Genomic DNA, 16660 nt, shown 5'->3' with positions numbered 1-16660 from the left:
CACCGTGTTACAGACCCGGGTGAACGGTTCCACCCAACCGCACCGTGTTACAGACCCAGCTGAACGGATCTACCTAACCGCACCGTGTTACAGACCCGGTTGGATAGATCTACCCAACAGCACCAGGTTACAGACCTGGCTGAATGGATCTATGCAACCACACCGTGTTACAGACCCAGCTGAACGGATCTACCTTACCTAACCGCACCAGGTTACAGACCCGGCTGACCGGATCTACCCAACTGCACCGTGTTACAGACCCGGGTGAACGGATCCACCCAACCGCACTGTGTTACAGACCCGGGTGAACGGTTCCACCCAACCGCACCATGTTACAGACCCAGCTGAACGGATCTACCTAACCGCACCGTGTTACAGACCCTGCTGACCGGATCTACTCAACTGCACCGTGTTACAGACCCGGGTGAACGGTTTCACCCAACCACACCGTGTTACAGACCCAGCTGAACGGATCTACCTAACCTACCTAACCGCACCGTGTTACAGACCCGGCTGGATAGATCTACCCAACAGCACCAGGTTATAGACCTGGCTGAATGGATCTATGCAACCACACCGTGTTACAGACCCAGCTGAACGCACCAGGTTACAGACCCGGCTGACCGGATCTACCCAACTGCACCGTGTTACAGACCCGGGTGAACGGATCCACCCAACCACACTGTGTTACAGACCCAGCTGAACGGATCTACCCAACAGCACCAGGTTACAGACCCGGCTGAACGGATCCACCCAACCGCACTGTGTTACAGACCCGGCTGAACGGATCTACCCAACAGCACCAGGTTACAGACCTGGCTGAATGGATCTATGCAACCACACCGTGTTACAGACCCGGCTGGACAGATCTACCTAATCATGCCTTAGAAGAAGAAATAGCAGGCAACCGGCTCCCTAGCACCAGCCACTGAGCACACATGGTGCTTGTAGGTCCTGCCCCCAGGGTGCGGTTTCTGCCACCCCACTTCATGCCACCCTCCCCCGCCCCCACGATGCTGGTCCTGGTGGACTCAAAGACCAAGGGCTTGGCGTGGGGCCCGTGTCAGGGTGGGTCTGCTGTGCTGGGGACTAAGTCTTGTGTTGGGCTATTTCTGCTCCAGTTCTGGAGAAGACTCTGTCGCTTCTATCAAAACGTGGTCAGGAGGGTGCTCTGAGGGCCTAGTCGCACGAAGCTGCACTGCAATCCTGTTTTAACCCACCAGATGCTCCGCTGGAGAAGGAGAAAGCTCCTTTTGTGCCAGTTGGATCCAATTCAATACACAACGGTTGGGGAGGGTCGGGGGGAACACAAACAGAACAAGCTGGGAGGCTATGTGGGGGAGCCACCTCCCACACCGCCACCCCCAGTGCCCCATCTCTCACCTGCTCTTAGAGCTCTGTCTGGGTGGGGTCAGCACCAGCAGGGAGGACAGGGCTGGGCTGGGACCCAGGAAGTGCCAAGGGCACGTGGGGGCCACGGGCAGGACACCACTTGTCATTACCCTGCCAGCAGGTCTAGCGGGCACCATCCCTCAGTTACATCATGTAGCCCCTGAGAGACACAGACACCCCAGAACCTGGACCTCACCCCCCCCACATGACCCTCACCCAAAGTGTCTTCTTCCCCTAACAGAAAGTTCTAGCCCTTCATGGGTGCATGATGGGGAGAAGTGCATACAAGCCAGTTCTGGGTCCCTCTTCCCCATCTGTGTGTGGGTCAGTGCTGAGTGGCACCTGGATGTGGCATAGGGCATTGTGAAGTTCAATGGCGTAGCCATCGTTCAGAACGGCTTTCCTAAGCCACTGCCCTTGACTTTGCTCGTGACTGGGAGGGAGTGTGCACAGAGGATGTGTCAGTCCACCTCCAGGAGGAATGGCCAGCTTTGCCATTTCACCAGGTTTAACTTGAGCAGCAGGGAATGGAGCCTGCGTCCTACGGAGCCAGAGGTTCCTGGGCCAGACTGGAGCCCACCGTGGATTACCACAGCAGCTGAGAATCAGAGACCAGCGGTGAGACAGAGCTGACCTGGGACTGAGGCCGCACGCAGCTAGAGACGGGCTCTTTGTCCAAGCTTACGGGAGGACTGAGGGGGATGCAGCAGGATCAGGCAGGATGAAGAGAGCCTTGTGTGGCTGGCCCGATGCCACAGGGTGAAGGCGGAAGGGCTGGCTGGCATGCTTCGAAAGCCGTTCTGATTGAGGGATTGTATCCCATTGCTAATTGGAGTTGTTCCTGTCAATTTCCTTAATAGACCCCATAATGGTGAGTGTGGTTCTGTGAGGTCCATGTAGCTATTGTAATGGGCTTCAGATGCACCAGATCAGGAGAAGGGGCTGGAATTAGATGTCTGTCAGGAGTGGAAGGTATGGCTGGTCTCAGGGAAGGTAGTGTTACGTTGTGGACACTCTTGATGGGGGCAGTTTCCTTCGTGAGTTAGTAGAGGTCAGTGGAGCCCTGAGGGTGGAGTGTCAAGGTGATCACCAGGCCTTTCTTCTGAGACACAGCTGGGTGGACTGGACTCCCAGCTCTTTGGTCAGTGGTGAGGGTACAAGTCATTCACCTCATCTAGAGCCTCTGAGAAGTGTCCCTTCCTATAAGGCAGAGCTTCTTCACAGTGTCCACTGTAGGGCTCTCCACCACTGTGTCCAACACAGAACCTCCCTACTCACTTTGTCCTGTACAGGGCCTTCCCACTCACTGTATTCACGATAGGACCTTCCTCACTCTGTCCACGGCAGGACCTCCCCACCCTGCCCACGACAGGACCATCCCCACTGTGTCCACTGCTAGACCTTCCACTGTGTCCACAGCAGGACCTCTATTGTGTCCATTATAGGACCTCCCACTATGTCCACTAAAGGACCTTGACCTACAGTGACCCTACAGTAGATTTACCATAGGGGGCATGACCTTGACCCACAGTGTCCCTCAGGTAGAGTTACAACAGGAGGGCACGACCTAGACCCAGAGTGGCCCTGGTGTAGAAGGAACTCACCACAGGACAGCATGACGCTGACCCATAGTGACCCTAGTATGCTAGGAAGGACTTACCACAGGAGGGCATGACCTTGACCCACAGTGACCCTAGGATGGTAGGAGGGATTTACCACAGGAGGGTGTGACCGTGACCCAGTGACCCTAGGGTCGAGTTACCATAGGAGTGCATGATCTTGACCCACAATGACCCTGGTGTAGGAGGGACTCCCCACTGGTCAGCATGGCCTTGATCCAGAGTGCCCCCAGGGAGGTACTCACCACAGGTGGGCACATCCTCCTCGGCCGATGAGGTCTGCTCGTCTGTGGATGGCTTCTTCTTCCCCAGCCCAATGATCTTGGTGAGCTTGGCCCCGGTCACCTTGGACACTGTGCCCTTGCCCTCTGCTTTCGAGCTCTTCTTCCTCTTCACTGTGAGAACAACACGGTGGGGTCAGCACCTTCCTTCTGGGGGAGGGGGATGTCACAGCATGTGCCGCTTGCCTGCGTGGACTTGTGGAGGCCCTGCTGAGGGCCAGTGCTGAGGGTCAGTGCTGAGGGCCAGCACTGAGGGCCAGCTCTGAGGGCCAGCTGTTGAGGGCCAGCTCTGAGGGTCAGCACTGAGGGACAGCTCGAGGGCCAGCTCTGAGGGCCAGCGCTGAGGGCCAGCTACAGGCAGACATGGCAGCAGATGGGGTCACAGCAGGGAATGGGGTGTATGCAGGAATGATTCCCTGGGGAGTAGACTATAGTGGGGAGTAAGCTTGGGACTCCCCTACACAGACACAGGAGTTAGAGTCATAGTGAAGATCAGGGTGCACATGGGAAGGTTCCACCGGGCCATAGAAGATGGTCCTAGGGAGAAGGGGGTGCATGCAGGGCGTCCACCCTGGGGCAGATTGAGGACACACACACACACACACACACACACACACACACACACACACATGCACGAGCCCGCAGATCCCCCAGGAGCTAGGTGAGAGACAGAGACGAGAGCCCTCAGAGCCCTAGAGGAGTTTGTACAGTGGCACCCTGACCTCAGGCCTTGGCCTTGGCCCCTAGAACTCTTGTTCTTACAAATGCACTGTGGGTGAACCGATTCTGACCCACAGTGACAGAACAGAGGAGGACTGTCCCACCAGGCAGCCACCTTCAGGGAGTGGACTATCCCACCTCCCTCGTGAAGGCCCACCGGCGGATTCCAACCATCAGCCATTTCCATTAGCAGTGGGTGCTTAATCACCGTGCCATCAGAGCACCAAAGGATCACAGCCGGACCCGAGGAGAGAGAGCTCAAAGTCACAGCCTGGTTGCCATGAGCACATCTACACTCACCCAGTGGGGGTTGGGGGCTGGCGATGCCCAGAGCTGTTCACATGGCAGCATGTCCACACTCATGGAGTTGGCCACAGGGTGGCATGCCCGTGCCCACAGAGTTGGCCACATGGAGGTGAGTCTGCACCCACCAGGTTGGCCACACAGTGGTGTGTTCACACCCACAGAGCTGGCCGCACAGCAACATGTCCACGCCCACAGAGCTAGCTACATGGTGGCAAGTCTGAGCCCACAGAGCTGTCCACACAGTGGCATGTCCACATCCACAGAGCAGGCCACACAGCGATGTGCTCATGCCCAGAGCTGGCCACGCCCACAGAGCTGGCTACATGGTGGCAAGTCTGAGCCCACAGAGCTGTCAATACAGTGGCATGTCCACATCCACAGAGCAGGCCACACAGTGATGTGCTCACGCCCAAAGCTGGCCACGCCCACAGAGCTGGCCACACAATGTCATGTCCATGCACACAGAGCTGTCCACATAGTGGTATGTCAGCACTGACAGTTGGCTACATGGTGGCATGTCACACCCACAGAGCTGACCACACAGTGGCATGTCTGTGCCCACAGAGTTGGCCACACGGTGGCGTGTCCACATCCACAGAACCACCCACATGGTGGCATGTCCACGCCCATGGAGCTGGCCACACAGCCATGTGTCACGCCAGCTGGCATGTGTCAGTCTGAGCGGCACTCACCTGGCTCCTTCCCATTGGACATGGCTGTGCCGTTCTCTGTGGCACCCTCCCCGTCGGAGCTCGGCCGCTCTGAGGACAGCTTCTGTTGAGAGATGAGCGAAGGACACTGGTCTCATCGAGCCATGTGGCTTTAGTGTCTCACAGATCAAGGAATCACCTTCGCCAACTTGAGGGACAGAGGGTCAGGTTCACAAGGACCTCAGTCAGGGCTCAGCTATGACCTCAGTGTTCAGAACCCCAGACAGGAGGGCGAGCTTGACGCAGGCACTGATGGAGCTCAGAGGTGCTCCGCCCCATCCAGATGAGCACATCCCCAGCACCCACGGTGCTCTGTGCAGGGGGCTCTGGTGGGGAAAGGCCACAGATCTGGTGGTTAAAATCCACCAGCTGCTCTGCAGAAGCAGGACGGGCACTCCCTCCCACTGCAGCTCACGGCCTCAGAAACCCGAGGGGGGTGACTACGCGGTGGAGTGGAGGGGCAGCAGGAAGTGAGTGACCGCACTGCAAAGTGTGCAACAGTGTTGTGAAGAGTTTGAAATATCGCACGCATGACAGATGCAGAAGAATGGCACCGAGAGTTAACGACCCTCTGTAGTGAGGTATTATGGTCAGTCGTGGGAATGTGATGTAAGCGCATCACCTGATGCACGTTGATGTAATGGGACATAATGTTCTTCCGTAAGGTGATGCTGTGACGGGCAGTGACAGGAAGCTGTCACCACCCGTGTGATGACGTGGTGCATGGGATTATATTCCACAGTGTGACACAACAAAGCCAACGACATTCCATATGGTCAAGGGACACAGCGCATCACAATGTCATGTCAGGGACCGCTCCCTCAGTGCCATGGAGTCGGCTCAGACTCAGCTCACCACCCACCAAGTGTCCAACGTTCCCAAGGATCGACTGGTGGATTTGAACTTCCAGAGAAGCTTCCTACAGAAGCAACGCAGCTTCCTACAGACTCCACCACAGAGCTATATAATAACATAGTGTCACATAACGTTATGTAACCAATAAAGTGTGACATATGTAACATAGTGTAGCACAGCATGACGTAATGTAACACAGAGTGACATAGAGTAACAGCTTAGCTTGATGTAAGGTAACATAGCAGGGTGTGAGGTAGGTGGTATAGTGGGAAGCAGCGTAGCTGAGGAAACAGTGTGGTGCAGTGTGATACGAGGTAACATATTAACCCTTCATAATGTAACAGTGATTACGCGATGTGCTCTAACGTGGTCCAGCATCAGCACGGACTCCGGCAGCCCCCTTTCTCTCTCCTTACACTCGACATCTCTGCCACTTGAACCTCCCCATCCTGGCCCACAAGCACACAGGAGGGTCCAGTGTCCTACTGGGTGTGGGGGATTGTGGACCCAAGTCCATGACATTGACCCTAACCTACCGCAGCTGATCCTCTGAAGGAAATCAGTCTCAGTCTTCACTTTTCACAGACACCCACACACTCTTACACACTCTGGCTCACTCACACACATCCTCTCTCTCACACTTTCACATACATACAGTCATACACTCTTACACATTCTCTCTCACTCTCTCATACACACACATACACACACACACACTCTCACATCCTCTTTCATACAGAGTCACACACTTACACAAACACATACATTCTCTCTCACACACACATCTTCACACATCCTCTCTCGCACAAATACAGTACACACTCTTACACACACACCGCACCCCTCACTGAGTTTGCCTCCCGCCCCCCTGGCCGAGTCTCACCTTCTCCAGCTCGGCCTTGTGCACGGGGGAGCTGCAGGGAGCAGAGCACTCGGCCTCCACGGGCATGCTGCACCCACTGTAGACTTCCTTTATCACCTAGAACAAGACAGACGAGGTGAGCACACTGAGGGTGGAGATGCCGGAGCGAGAACTAACCCCACAGCAAGCCAGGCAAAGGCCGCTGGACCCAGGAGAGGACTGTCCAGGGAGAGAGTCTGCACCTCTGTGCACCCCCATTCCCCATTATCTGACACAGGACAAAGATCTGGGGACAACACATCTGGGCAGGGTACCCCTGCCAGCGTCACTGACACGTCCAGCTGACGGGCAGAAAACTGTCCACTAGGCTTTTCTAGGCTGTAATCTCTGGAAAAGCAGATCAGTGGGTCTTCCTCCTGCAAAGCCATGGAGAGGACTGACCCTCCAATCCTGGTCTTATCCTTTTAAACAACCAATCAGACATAGGAAGGGTGTGGAGAGGAAGCAGGGCCTGGTCAGGCAGAGCATCAGAGCAGGCAGGAGGCTGGGCCCCACACATGTGCAGGGTCACACCAAGCAGGAGATTGGGCCCCACAGACATGTGGGGTCAGGCCAGGCAGGAGATTGGACCCCACAGACGTGCGGGGAGAAACAACGACACTTTAGTGGGAGAAGCAGGGTTACGTTGTACTAGAGGTCAGAAGTGTCTGCTTTTATCAGAGCTCTGTCTTTGATGAGATCAAGAAGCACAATGTGCTTGACAGCCCACCCTAGAAACACAGATGCAGCAATAAAAATACAAATTATGCTAAGTGAACTAACTCAGTCTCATAAAGACAAATGCTGTGTAAGACCATTATTGTAGAATGGGTATGAGGATCCAAGGGTGGGGGACTTAATCATAGGGTCACACAATTTGATGGCTGGAGGGAGGAGTGGGTAAAGGAAAAGAGAAAAATCTGATGTGGAAAACAATGCATACGAACTTTATGAACTTTATAAGTAAACCAGTATTAAAAAAAAATCCCAATAAAAAAGCTCCACTGCCCCCAAATAGATGGCTTGATATCCATTACATAGTGTATAACAAGCACAGCAGTAAAACAGAAAAAAACCATGAATTTAACTTTTTAAGGTATTTTGCTTTTATTATTTATTAATCTTTAATGTTTGCACAATACACTTGTGCTCTAAAAATAGTTAAAAGGGAAATAACATGAGATGATAGCTTGCTGTTGTTGTTATGTGCTGTCGAGTTGCCTGCGACTCATAGCGACCCTATGTACAACAGCCCTAAACTCCGCTCTGTCCTGTGCCAATCGCACTGTCTCCGGCACTCCCATCCTAACTATCCCAGTCACTGAATCAAACCACCTCATAGAGGGTCTTCCCCTCCTGTGCCGTCCCTCCACCCTCCCAAGCATGATGTCCGTCTCTAAGGACTGGTCCCTCCTCACAACATGTCCAAAGTATGTAAGACGGAGCCTCAGAATCCTTGCCTCCAAGGAGCCACCCAGTTTAACCCTTTCCAGGACAAATCTGTTTGTTTTCCTAGCAGTCCATGGTATTCTCAATACTCTTCTCCAGCACCACAGCTCAAAGGCATCAATTCTCCTTCTATCCTCCTTGGTCATTGTCCAACTCTCTGATGCAAAACAAGTGATTGCGAAGACCATGGCCTGTATCAGATGCACCTTAGTCTCCAGAGAGACACCATTGCTCTTCAGTACTTTGGAGAGGTCCCTAACAGCAGACTTTCCCATGGCAATGTGCCTTTTAATTTCCTGGCTGCTGGTGCCAAGACTGTTGACTGTGGAGCCAAGAAAACTAAAGCTGTGTACAATCTCAATCTCTTCACCATCCATCCTGATGCTGCCAATTGGTCCAGTGGTGAGAATCTTTGTCTTTTTAACATTGAGCCTCAATCCATATTTGATATGGATGATAGCTAGCTTTGTTTAATGTCTTATGAAATGTTCATGAACAACCCACGCATAATTGTTGAGAACATGTATTAAATTGATGTAAATGGAATAAAACTTTTATGGGTGAAAAAACCCCCAAAATTTAAAAAAACCCAGCAAACAGAAAAATGTTGCCATCTATTGGTGCCTCAGGTGGGTCAAAGGGGAAGGCCCCCCACTGCATCCCACAACCCTGGTCTCTTAGTGGGGGGGTCTGTAGGCACCCAGGCACCCTGTGAGGGTGTGACCACCTGTCTCTTAGCAGCTGAGAGTGTTACTGCAGGAAGTACCTGGGGCCCCCACGTGAGGACAGGTTCTAAAGAGTAAAGGTCTAAAAATGGAGTAAGCGACTGTCAGACGCCGCTGGACACCCGTCAAAACAGCTACAGTCTCAACCTGAAAAGACCAAGTGCGCACGAGGATGGACAGGGGTCACTGCTGCCCACGAGGATGGATGGGGGTCACTGCTGCACCTGAGGATGGACAGGGGTCACTGCTGCCCATGAGGATGGACGGGGGTCACTGCTCCCCTTCACTAAAGGTGGAGCCACACAGCAGTGGGACATGGACAGTAGGACACATGGTGGTGGGATGCAGTCACATTGAAGACAGGCTGACCATGGACTAAGCCAAGCGCAGGCTCATCCCCTGATTCGCGATGGTAAACCTGCAAGGGGGCAGAGTGATGCTCCTGGGAAGCTTAGCCCAAGTTAATGACAATGTATCAGCACTGGCTTGTCAGTGGTAACACTGTATCACCGCCATGGAAACGACAGTAACAGTAACAGGAAAGCCGGCACACTGGTTGTCCAGAAGTACAGAGAAGAGTACACAGAGAAGCGCTGTCTGTGCTTCTACACAATTTTCCTGTAAATTTACACCTGCTCTGAAAAATAACATCAACTGAGCTTGGTGACCTAGCGGTAAGGAGCGACACAGACCCAGAAGCATGTGGTTCCGGTCTACCAGCTATCCCATGGGAGAGAGAGGAGCAGACTCCTCCCGTGTGATTCACAGCCTGCAAAACCCACTGGGGGACACACACAACTGCTGTGTGAGGAACATGGCAGAGGGCAGAGAGACTCAACAACCTGAGTCCTGCGGATAGCACAGCCTCGCTTACAGAAAGTGAAGACGCTCAGACTACAGCCTTCGGTACAGATGGCACCCCAACATCAGGAAAACAAATATCCTGATAGATGGATAAAAGAGTAAGTTGCCAATACTGCTTTTTACTTGGATCCACAAGCAATGCCCATGAAAGAAGCAGTTAACAAATAAAACAATGTATTTTGCACTGGCAAATCTGCCACCAAGGACTTCTTCAACATGTAAAGAGCAAGGATATCACTTTGAGGACTACGGTGTGCCTGCCACAAGTCATGATATTTCCAGTCACTTCTTAGAACTGTGGCAGTTGGACAATGGACAATGGTGGATGGCAGAGGCATTGCTGCCTTTCATTTGTGATGTTGGTGATGAATACTGAACACACTGAGAACTGCCTGAGGAGAGAACAGGTCTGTACTGCAGAAGCACGTACTGAGCAGGTTAGCTGGAGGTGACACCAAGACTCAAGCTCACATGCTCTGTGCAGGTTATCAGGAGAGGCTAGTCCTGGAGAGGACACATGCTTGGTAAAGTAGTTGTTGTTAGGTGTCATCAAGTTGAGTATGATTCACAGTAACGTTATAAACAACAGATCTGAGCCATGACCTGTCCTGTGCCATCCTAGCCATCTCTGACACACCTGAACTCTGTCCTGTGCTGTCCTCACTGTCTCTGACACACCTGAACTCTGACCTGTCCTGTGCCGTCCTCTTCGTCTCTGACACACCTGAGCCCTGTCCTGTCTTGTGCCGTCCTCACCGTCTCTGACACATCTGAGCTGTATCCTGTCCTGTGCCATCCTCACCGTCTCTGACACATCTGAGCCGTGTCCTGTGTCCTCTGACACACTTGGGTCCACTGCTGCAGCCACTGTGTCAGTCTATCTTATCGAGGGCCTTCCTCTCGTTAGCTGACCCTCCACTTTTCCAAGCATGATGTCTCAGCCCCTCATATTAAAGAATGTTTGAGGCTGTTTCTCTTTTTTATTAACTTGTGATCTGGGCTGTACCTGGGTTCCTCTGTTGTTCACAGGTCTTCAGAGGTCTGCTATCTCAGAAATGGACGGCCAATCCTTCCTAGTTGTGTTAACCTGGGAGCTCTGTGGAAACCTATCCACCATGGGTGACCCTTCTGGTATTTGGCACACGGGTGGTAAAGCTTCCAGCATCACAGCACCCACAAGTTACCTCAGTACAGCAGACTGACAGACAAGTGCTTCACTAATAACAGCAAATGATAAAGGAGCATAGACACACGTGATACAGTAACTAGCAATATGCAGTCATGGCAGTAGGGTCGAGAGTTACCAAAACAGAGGAAGGCCATTCGGAAGGGGGCCCCACAGGGTTCCCATGACAATAAGCACAGATGTGGCAAGACCACGAGGCTGTGGGGCCTGTGGGGCCAGTTCTGTGGGGCGGAGCTAGTCCCGTGGGAAGGAGCTGGTTCTGTGGGGCGGGGCCAGTTCTGTGGGGCGGGGTCATTCTGTGAGGCAGAGCCAGTTCTGTGGGGCGGGGCCAGTTCTGTGAGGCGGGGCCAGTTCTGTGGGGCGGGGCAGTTCTGTGGGGTGGGGCAGTTCTGTGCCGAGGAGCTAGTCCCGTGGGAAGGAGCTGCTTCTGTGGGGCTGGGCACAGTTGGTTCTGCTGTGCATGGGGTTGTGAGTTGGAACTGACTTGATGGCATCTGTTGACAACAGCCAGAAGATGACAGCCAGAAAGCACTGTTAGGAGCCACATCCAGGTCAGTGCTCCACACTGGCCACCTGGACTCATGGTCAGTGGACCCTGTTCCTCTCCTTGGACCACAGCAGGTACTGTCCAGCACATGGAGGTCTGTGACTGACAGACTGTGCACATGGGTCTCAGGAGGCATCTCACCATGCATTCGGTTCTTTATAAGCGCAGCCCATTGGGAGCCTCCGGGGTGCATGTGGATGGACAAGACAAGGTGGCCCTGAAATTACTCACTTTTCAGCCCAGCGAGGAGCCAATTTTGGGGGCTGGGGGGGCTTGGTGGCCACAGGTGAGCCCGACAGAGCTGGAACCAGGCTAGGGGCTCCTCACAGGCACATGCTGGACCGTGAGCTCCAGGTCACAGCAGACGGTACCGCAGAACCAGTGTGGAGTGGATGACAGCACGGAAGGCATGTGTGTACCTGAGTAATCGTCCACCGGAGAGACCAGGATAGTTCCCAGAGAGCTCACCGCTAAACACACCTGCAGAGGATGCTTGAGCAGCAAAGGAGGCTGCGCCAGGGAGGGCGGGAGGCTGCTCTGGGACCCGTCCCCCTTAGAACTCTGCTCCCAGAGGCCCACTCAGTACACCCCAGAGGAAATACAGCCTGAGTGCAGTCAGAAAGTATCCATCTACAAACTGTTGTATGTTTTGTGGTATTTTGTTTGCCTTCAGCTCAAGAAACACAAGCTCGGCACATTCTTGGGGAAACCAGAGTGCAGCGCTTCTGGGAAGAGCGGTCTCTGATGAGGGGAGGCAAGGGCTGCAGAGCCGAGGGCTCATGTCTGTGCTCACGCCACACCTCAGCAGAGTGTACCCCACACCCCTAAGTGTGCACAGTCACGGCCGGCTCAGCCCCTCCCTCTTCTTCTGCTGCACTCCAGGGGCCACGTCTCACTTAGAGGGTGAGGACTGGGCCTCAAAACCTCAAAATGCCCATGTCTTAAGAGACTGGCACAACCAGAGACCATGCCCCACTGCCAACCTGGAACTAAGCTCACCCCATGGCCCAGCAAAACCACAGACAGGCCAGCAGTGGCCAGTCAGACCAGGGAGGGGCATTCACGGCAATCCAAACATCAATACCTGTCAAGGGTCACGCACAGAAGGCAGGGAAGGGGAGGACAAGAGGATGGATGGAAGCGAGACTCACAGGGAGGAAGTGGGGAGAGAGCTGCGGCATCCAGGGACTGTAATGTCAGCAGTGTTGGCAAACAAGATGTGTCTCAACCCACCAATCAATCAATAAGAGATGGTGAGCGGTTACAGGAAAGTGTGCTCTGCGGCCTTCAGAGGGTGGAGCACCTGGCCAGGGCAGTGCGGCCGACAGCTGCTTATTAGGAAAGCCCTGGGATGCAGAAGTAAGGGACCTGGGGGGGGTTCTGAAGGAGGACTCTTGGGGTTCAGGTGTCTCAGGGATGACGAGGACGGCGCAGCACGAGGCAAGGTTCCCATCGGGTTCACAGGGTCACTGCAGTCATGCGGACAGGACAGTAGCTGACAACAGCTATGACACAGTGTATTAACACAGAGCCACAGGTGGCTGGAGAAGACGTGTGGCCAGAACACCCCGCGGACGTGAGGCTGGCGGCCTTCACCTCACGGACTTCGGGTTTGCTACCCAGAGGGGCTGCCCTGGGGAAGGGCACCACACGTGTGAGAGCAGAGGGTCAGCAAGAAAGTGGACCCTCAGTTAGGCAGGGGACCCAGAGGCTGCAGTCACAGACACTTGTGCAGTGGAGAGCGTGGGCTGGGGCAGCAGCGGGCAGGGCGCCTTCTGTCGCGGCCCGGTCACCATGAGCTGAGCTGCTGTGACCATGAGTGAGGAACGCGGCAGTGGCTGGACTCGTACCTGGACGGCAATGCAGGCTGAAGTGAAGGTGGAGAGGAAGCTGAGGAGGAGGAGGACAAGGTCAGGAGGAGGGGCAGCTCACGTGATCAGTAACGTTCCAATGTTGAAGAGAACAGAGTCCGTGAGTCCTGATCGATGACCAACGCGCATTGTTGGGGCTCGGGGCCCAGGTCTGCTGCGCCCTCCCCCACCCCCCGCTTTCTGACAGGCTTGTGGCTTAACACACAGTCTGGAGGGAACAAGTCTAGGCCCTCTCAGGCTCCACCTGCTTTCAGAAGCTAAAGTCCTCCACACAGTGACGGCCAGCGGCCAGCCAGCACCCAACCAGCCAGCCAGCACCCAACCAGCCAGCACCTGGCCAACCAGCGGCCAGCCAGCCAGCCAGCACCCGGCCAGCCAGCCAGCGGGCAGCCAGCCAGCAGCCGGCCAGTTGACTTGTTTCTAGTCAAGCTCTTGCAGGTCCAGTGCTTTCACGGGCACCAAAAACAGCAGCACAGGCAACATCGTGATTAAATTAACCAAAATGCTAGAAATCAGAGTCCACCACGTCGTCTCCCAGCCCCTCGGGGACAAGCAGGAATGCTGGGGGAAACTCTCCCCACTAATTTTCCATTCACAAATGAAGTCATGAGCCTATAATTAGCTGAGTGGCTCTCATCTATGAGAGACTCACATCTGGTGATTTAAAAGGAAAGATGATTTCCCACCATCAGCATCTGACATCTTGACAAGGCTGTTTTGAGGTTGTCACTTTGTCAGCCGCACGGCTGTCTCAGTGCCAGGTCCTAGGACACACAAAGATGCAGGGACTGCCCAGGTGTCTTTGTGCAGGACCAGTGTCACCTAGTGGGTGGCCTTCAGTGCACAGAACAGACCTATCATGAGGGCTGGGGTGGAAGGGAGAACAGTTAACTTCAGAGGGACCTTCCTTGGGTCTCATCAAGGACCAGGACCCAGAGGAGGGACAGGTGACCTGGGGGGACAGGTGGGGGCAGAGGAGGGCTCTGGGGCTTTCCAGATGAGGATGACTAGTGCTGCAATGGTCCTCACAGAGGAATCCAGGCTGTCTTCTGGAGTCAGCCCCAAGTGTCTCAGAGAGATGGGGGATAAAGATGTGGGGAGGTCTCAGAGAGGGGTGGTGTCAGGACACAGGCTTGACCACTGATCCCTGTTTGTTGGGACGCAGGGATGCTGACCTCAGGAGAGGCTGAAGGTGACCAAGAAGCAGCAGGGGACAAAGGCCAACGAGACAACTAACGGCCGGAGAAGGAGCAAGGTGGTGGTGGATGAGTAGTGGGCACGGGTCCTGGGCAGAACGTCCCCCAGGTCCTGAGACCACCCACACCATCATCACCCTACAGGCTTGGGACAAAGTGGTCAGCTGGGTGGCTCGAGGGCCTGGGAGCAGGGCGAGGATCACGGCCAAGATCAAGGTCAGTATGTTACCTCCCTCAAAGACCACAGTCCCTGGCCACGCGACGGACTGCAACAACAAGCTGCTGGACAGCCTCTTTGTAAATCCCAACATCTTTGTCAGGGAGAACATTCTGGAAGAAAATGAGAGCCTGAACATTGTTGGCCAACACTGTGAGCTGATGGCTGTGTCCTCGCCCTGGAAGAAGGAGCAGACAGAGAACTGACCCGGCGGGCATGAAGCTGCTCAGGGTGTCACGTGCATCACATCCATCATGGACCCGGTGTCACGGCCCACATGTGTCATGGACCCGGGCGTCACGGTGTCACGTGCATCACGGGCTTGGTGTTACGGCCCACATGAGTCAGGAACGCGGGTGTAACAAGTGTTACGTGCATCATGGACCCAGGCATCACAGCCTGCATGTGTCAGGAACCCTGGCATCACACGTATCACAGACCCCGGTGTCACGGCCCGTGTGTGTCATGGACCCCAGGCGGCAGGACCGTGCATGTCACAGACCCCAGGCTGCAGTGCTTGGTGAGGGGCGCCTGGAACCCCTCGTCCACCGCCCCCGTCACAGGTCAGCCAATGAGGCCCACAGTGCCGGCTCAGCCCCCAGGGTGGGGAGGACGCCTCTGAGCTGATGGTGAGACGGCACCAGGACGTCTACACTGAGCACTCCTCTGATCTGAGCCGTGTGTGTGCTGTCTTCTGCCACATCTACCACCACATTCTTCATGTCCTCAGCTGCTGACCACTCGGCCGGAACCCACAGGAGATAGACCTGGCCGTTGCCAATGCTAGTTCCTCAAGACAACAGCCCAGCACACCATGCACATCCACTGGGTAGCCCCTAACAACGGACAGCGGCCCATGCCCCGGCCTCCAGCCTGGCCTCAGAGCGGGTGGGTGCCATGGAGGACAGCAGCCACACGGAGCCCACCCTGTTGGCGTCATACACTGTCTCTCACCGAACCCCATGAGGACCCTCTGGGGCTGTGATGGACTCAGGACCCAAGGGCCTACCATCCAGAGGAGGCTACCTGCCCAAGAAGGGACAAGCAGGTCACCCCCTAGCAGGGACGTAAAACCGTGGACTCCTGCCGTGCTGGCCTCAGAGAATATTCCACTATCATGACAATGGTGTTCAGCTCAGTCAGTGCACACTCATGCTTCAGAAACACAACTTAAAAACAATGTACGGGGATCCCAACGTACCCCAAAGGGCAGACCTGCCCGTCTAATGGAGGCCGCGGACTTCAGTCACCCTTCAAAGCCCCAGGGCCACTGGGGGGCCAGACAGCAGGCAGGCCCAGAAAACCAGATGTCATACTCAGAGGAAGGTGCTTTTCAGAATCATCAACCACATGGGAGAAAGGGTAGCCCTGGGCCCACAGAAAACCCAGCCAGCAGGACAGGGCAGAGACCCGAGTAGAGACAGGGCACCCGGGGAGGGAGGGAGGAGAGAGCTGAGATGGACAGGGGGTGCAGACAAAACTACAGAGCAAGATGTGCACAAAGTATTAAACGCAAAACTGATTCACCCTGTGGGCTTCCACCAGACGAATCAGAAGAATACTCCTCTAACTAAACAGTCGTCATTAACAGTCCAAGGACTAGGCAGACGGACGAGGAGCTGGCCCACAGAGCAGGGGGTCTGCGGACAAGGGATTTGGCAACTAGGGAGCCCGAGGATGAGGTGACCTGGAAAAGAGGGGACCCGGGGGTGAGGGGACCTGGGGATGAGGGGAGCTGGGAATGAGAGGATCCATCAGTGAGGGGGCCCAGGGATGGGGGAATCCATAAGTGAGGGGGCCCTGAGATGAGGGGATCCATCA

The 16660-nt window shown here is 54.8% G+C and overlaps 1 protein-coding gene across 2 annotated transcripts in view; it reads right to left on the bottom strand.

Annotated features, from left to right (window-relative positions):
- The window catches only part of AFAP1 (actin filament associated protein 1), a 97253-nt gene that overhangs the window by 45862 nt on the left and 34731 nt on the right, over window positions 1-16660 (bottom strand). For both annotated transcript variants that reach the window (XM_006893622.1, XM_006893623.1), the window contains exons 6-8: window positions 6767-6862; window positions 5011-5092; window positions 3257-3406 (exon numbers count right to left, since the gene is read on the bottom strand). In XM_006893622.1, coding sequence (XP_006893684.1) covers window positions 3257-3406; window positions 5011-5092; window positions 6767-6862 — 328 coding nt within the window. The remainder of the gene's footprint in view (window positions 1-3256; window positions 3407-5010; window positions 5093-6766; window positions 6863-16660) is intronic.

Source organism: Elephantulus edwardii, unplaced genomic scaffold (genome assembly GCF_000299155.1).
Source record: "Elephantulus edwardii isolate Elephantulus edwardi_28Jun2011 unplaced genomic scaffold, EleEdw1.0 scaffold00129, whole genome shotgun sequence".
NCBI lineage: Eukaryota > Metazoa > Chordata > Mammalia > Macroscelidea > Macroscelididae > Elephantulus > Elephantulus edwardii.
The sequence above is the reverse complement of the archived record's forward strand: the minus strand, read 5'-3'. Positions and strand labels throughout refer to the sequence as shown.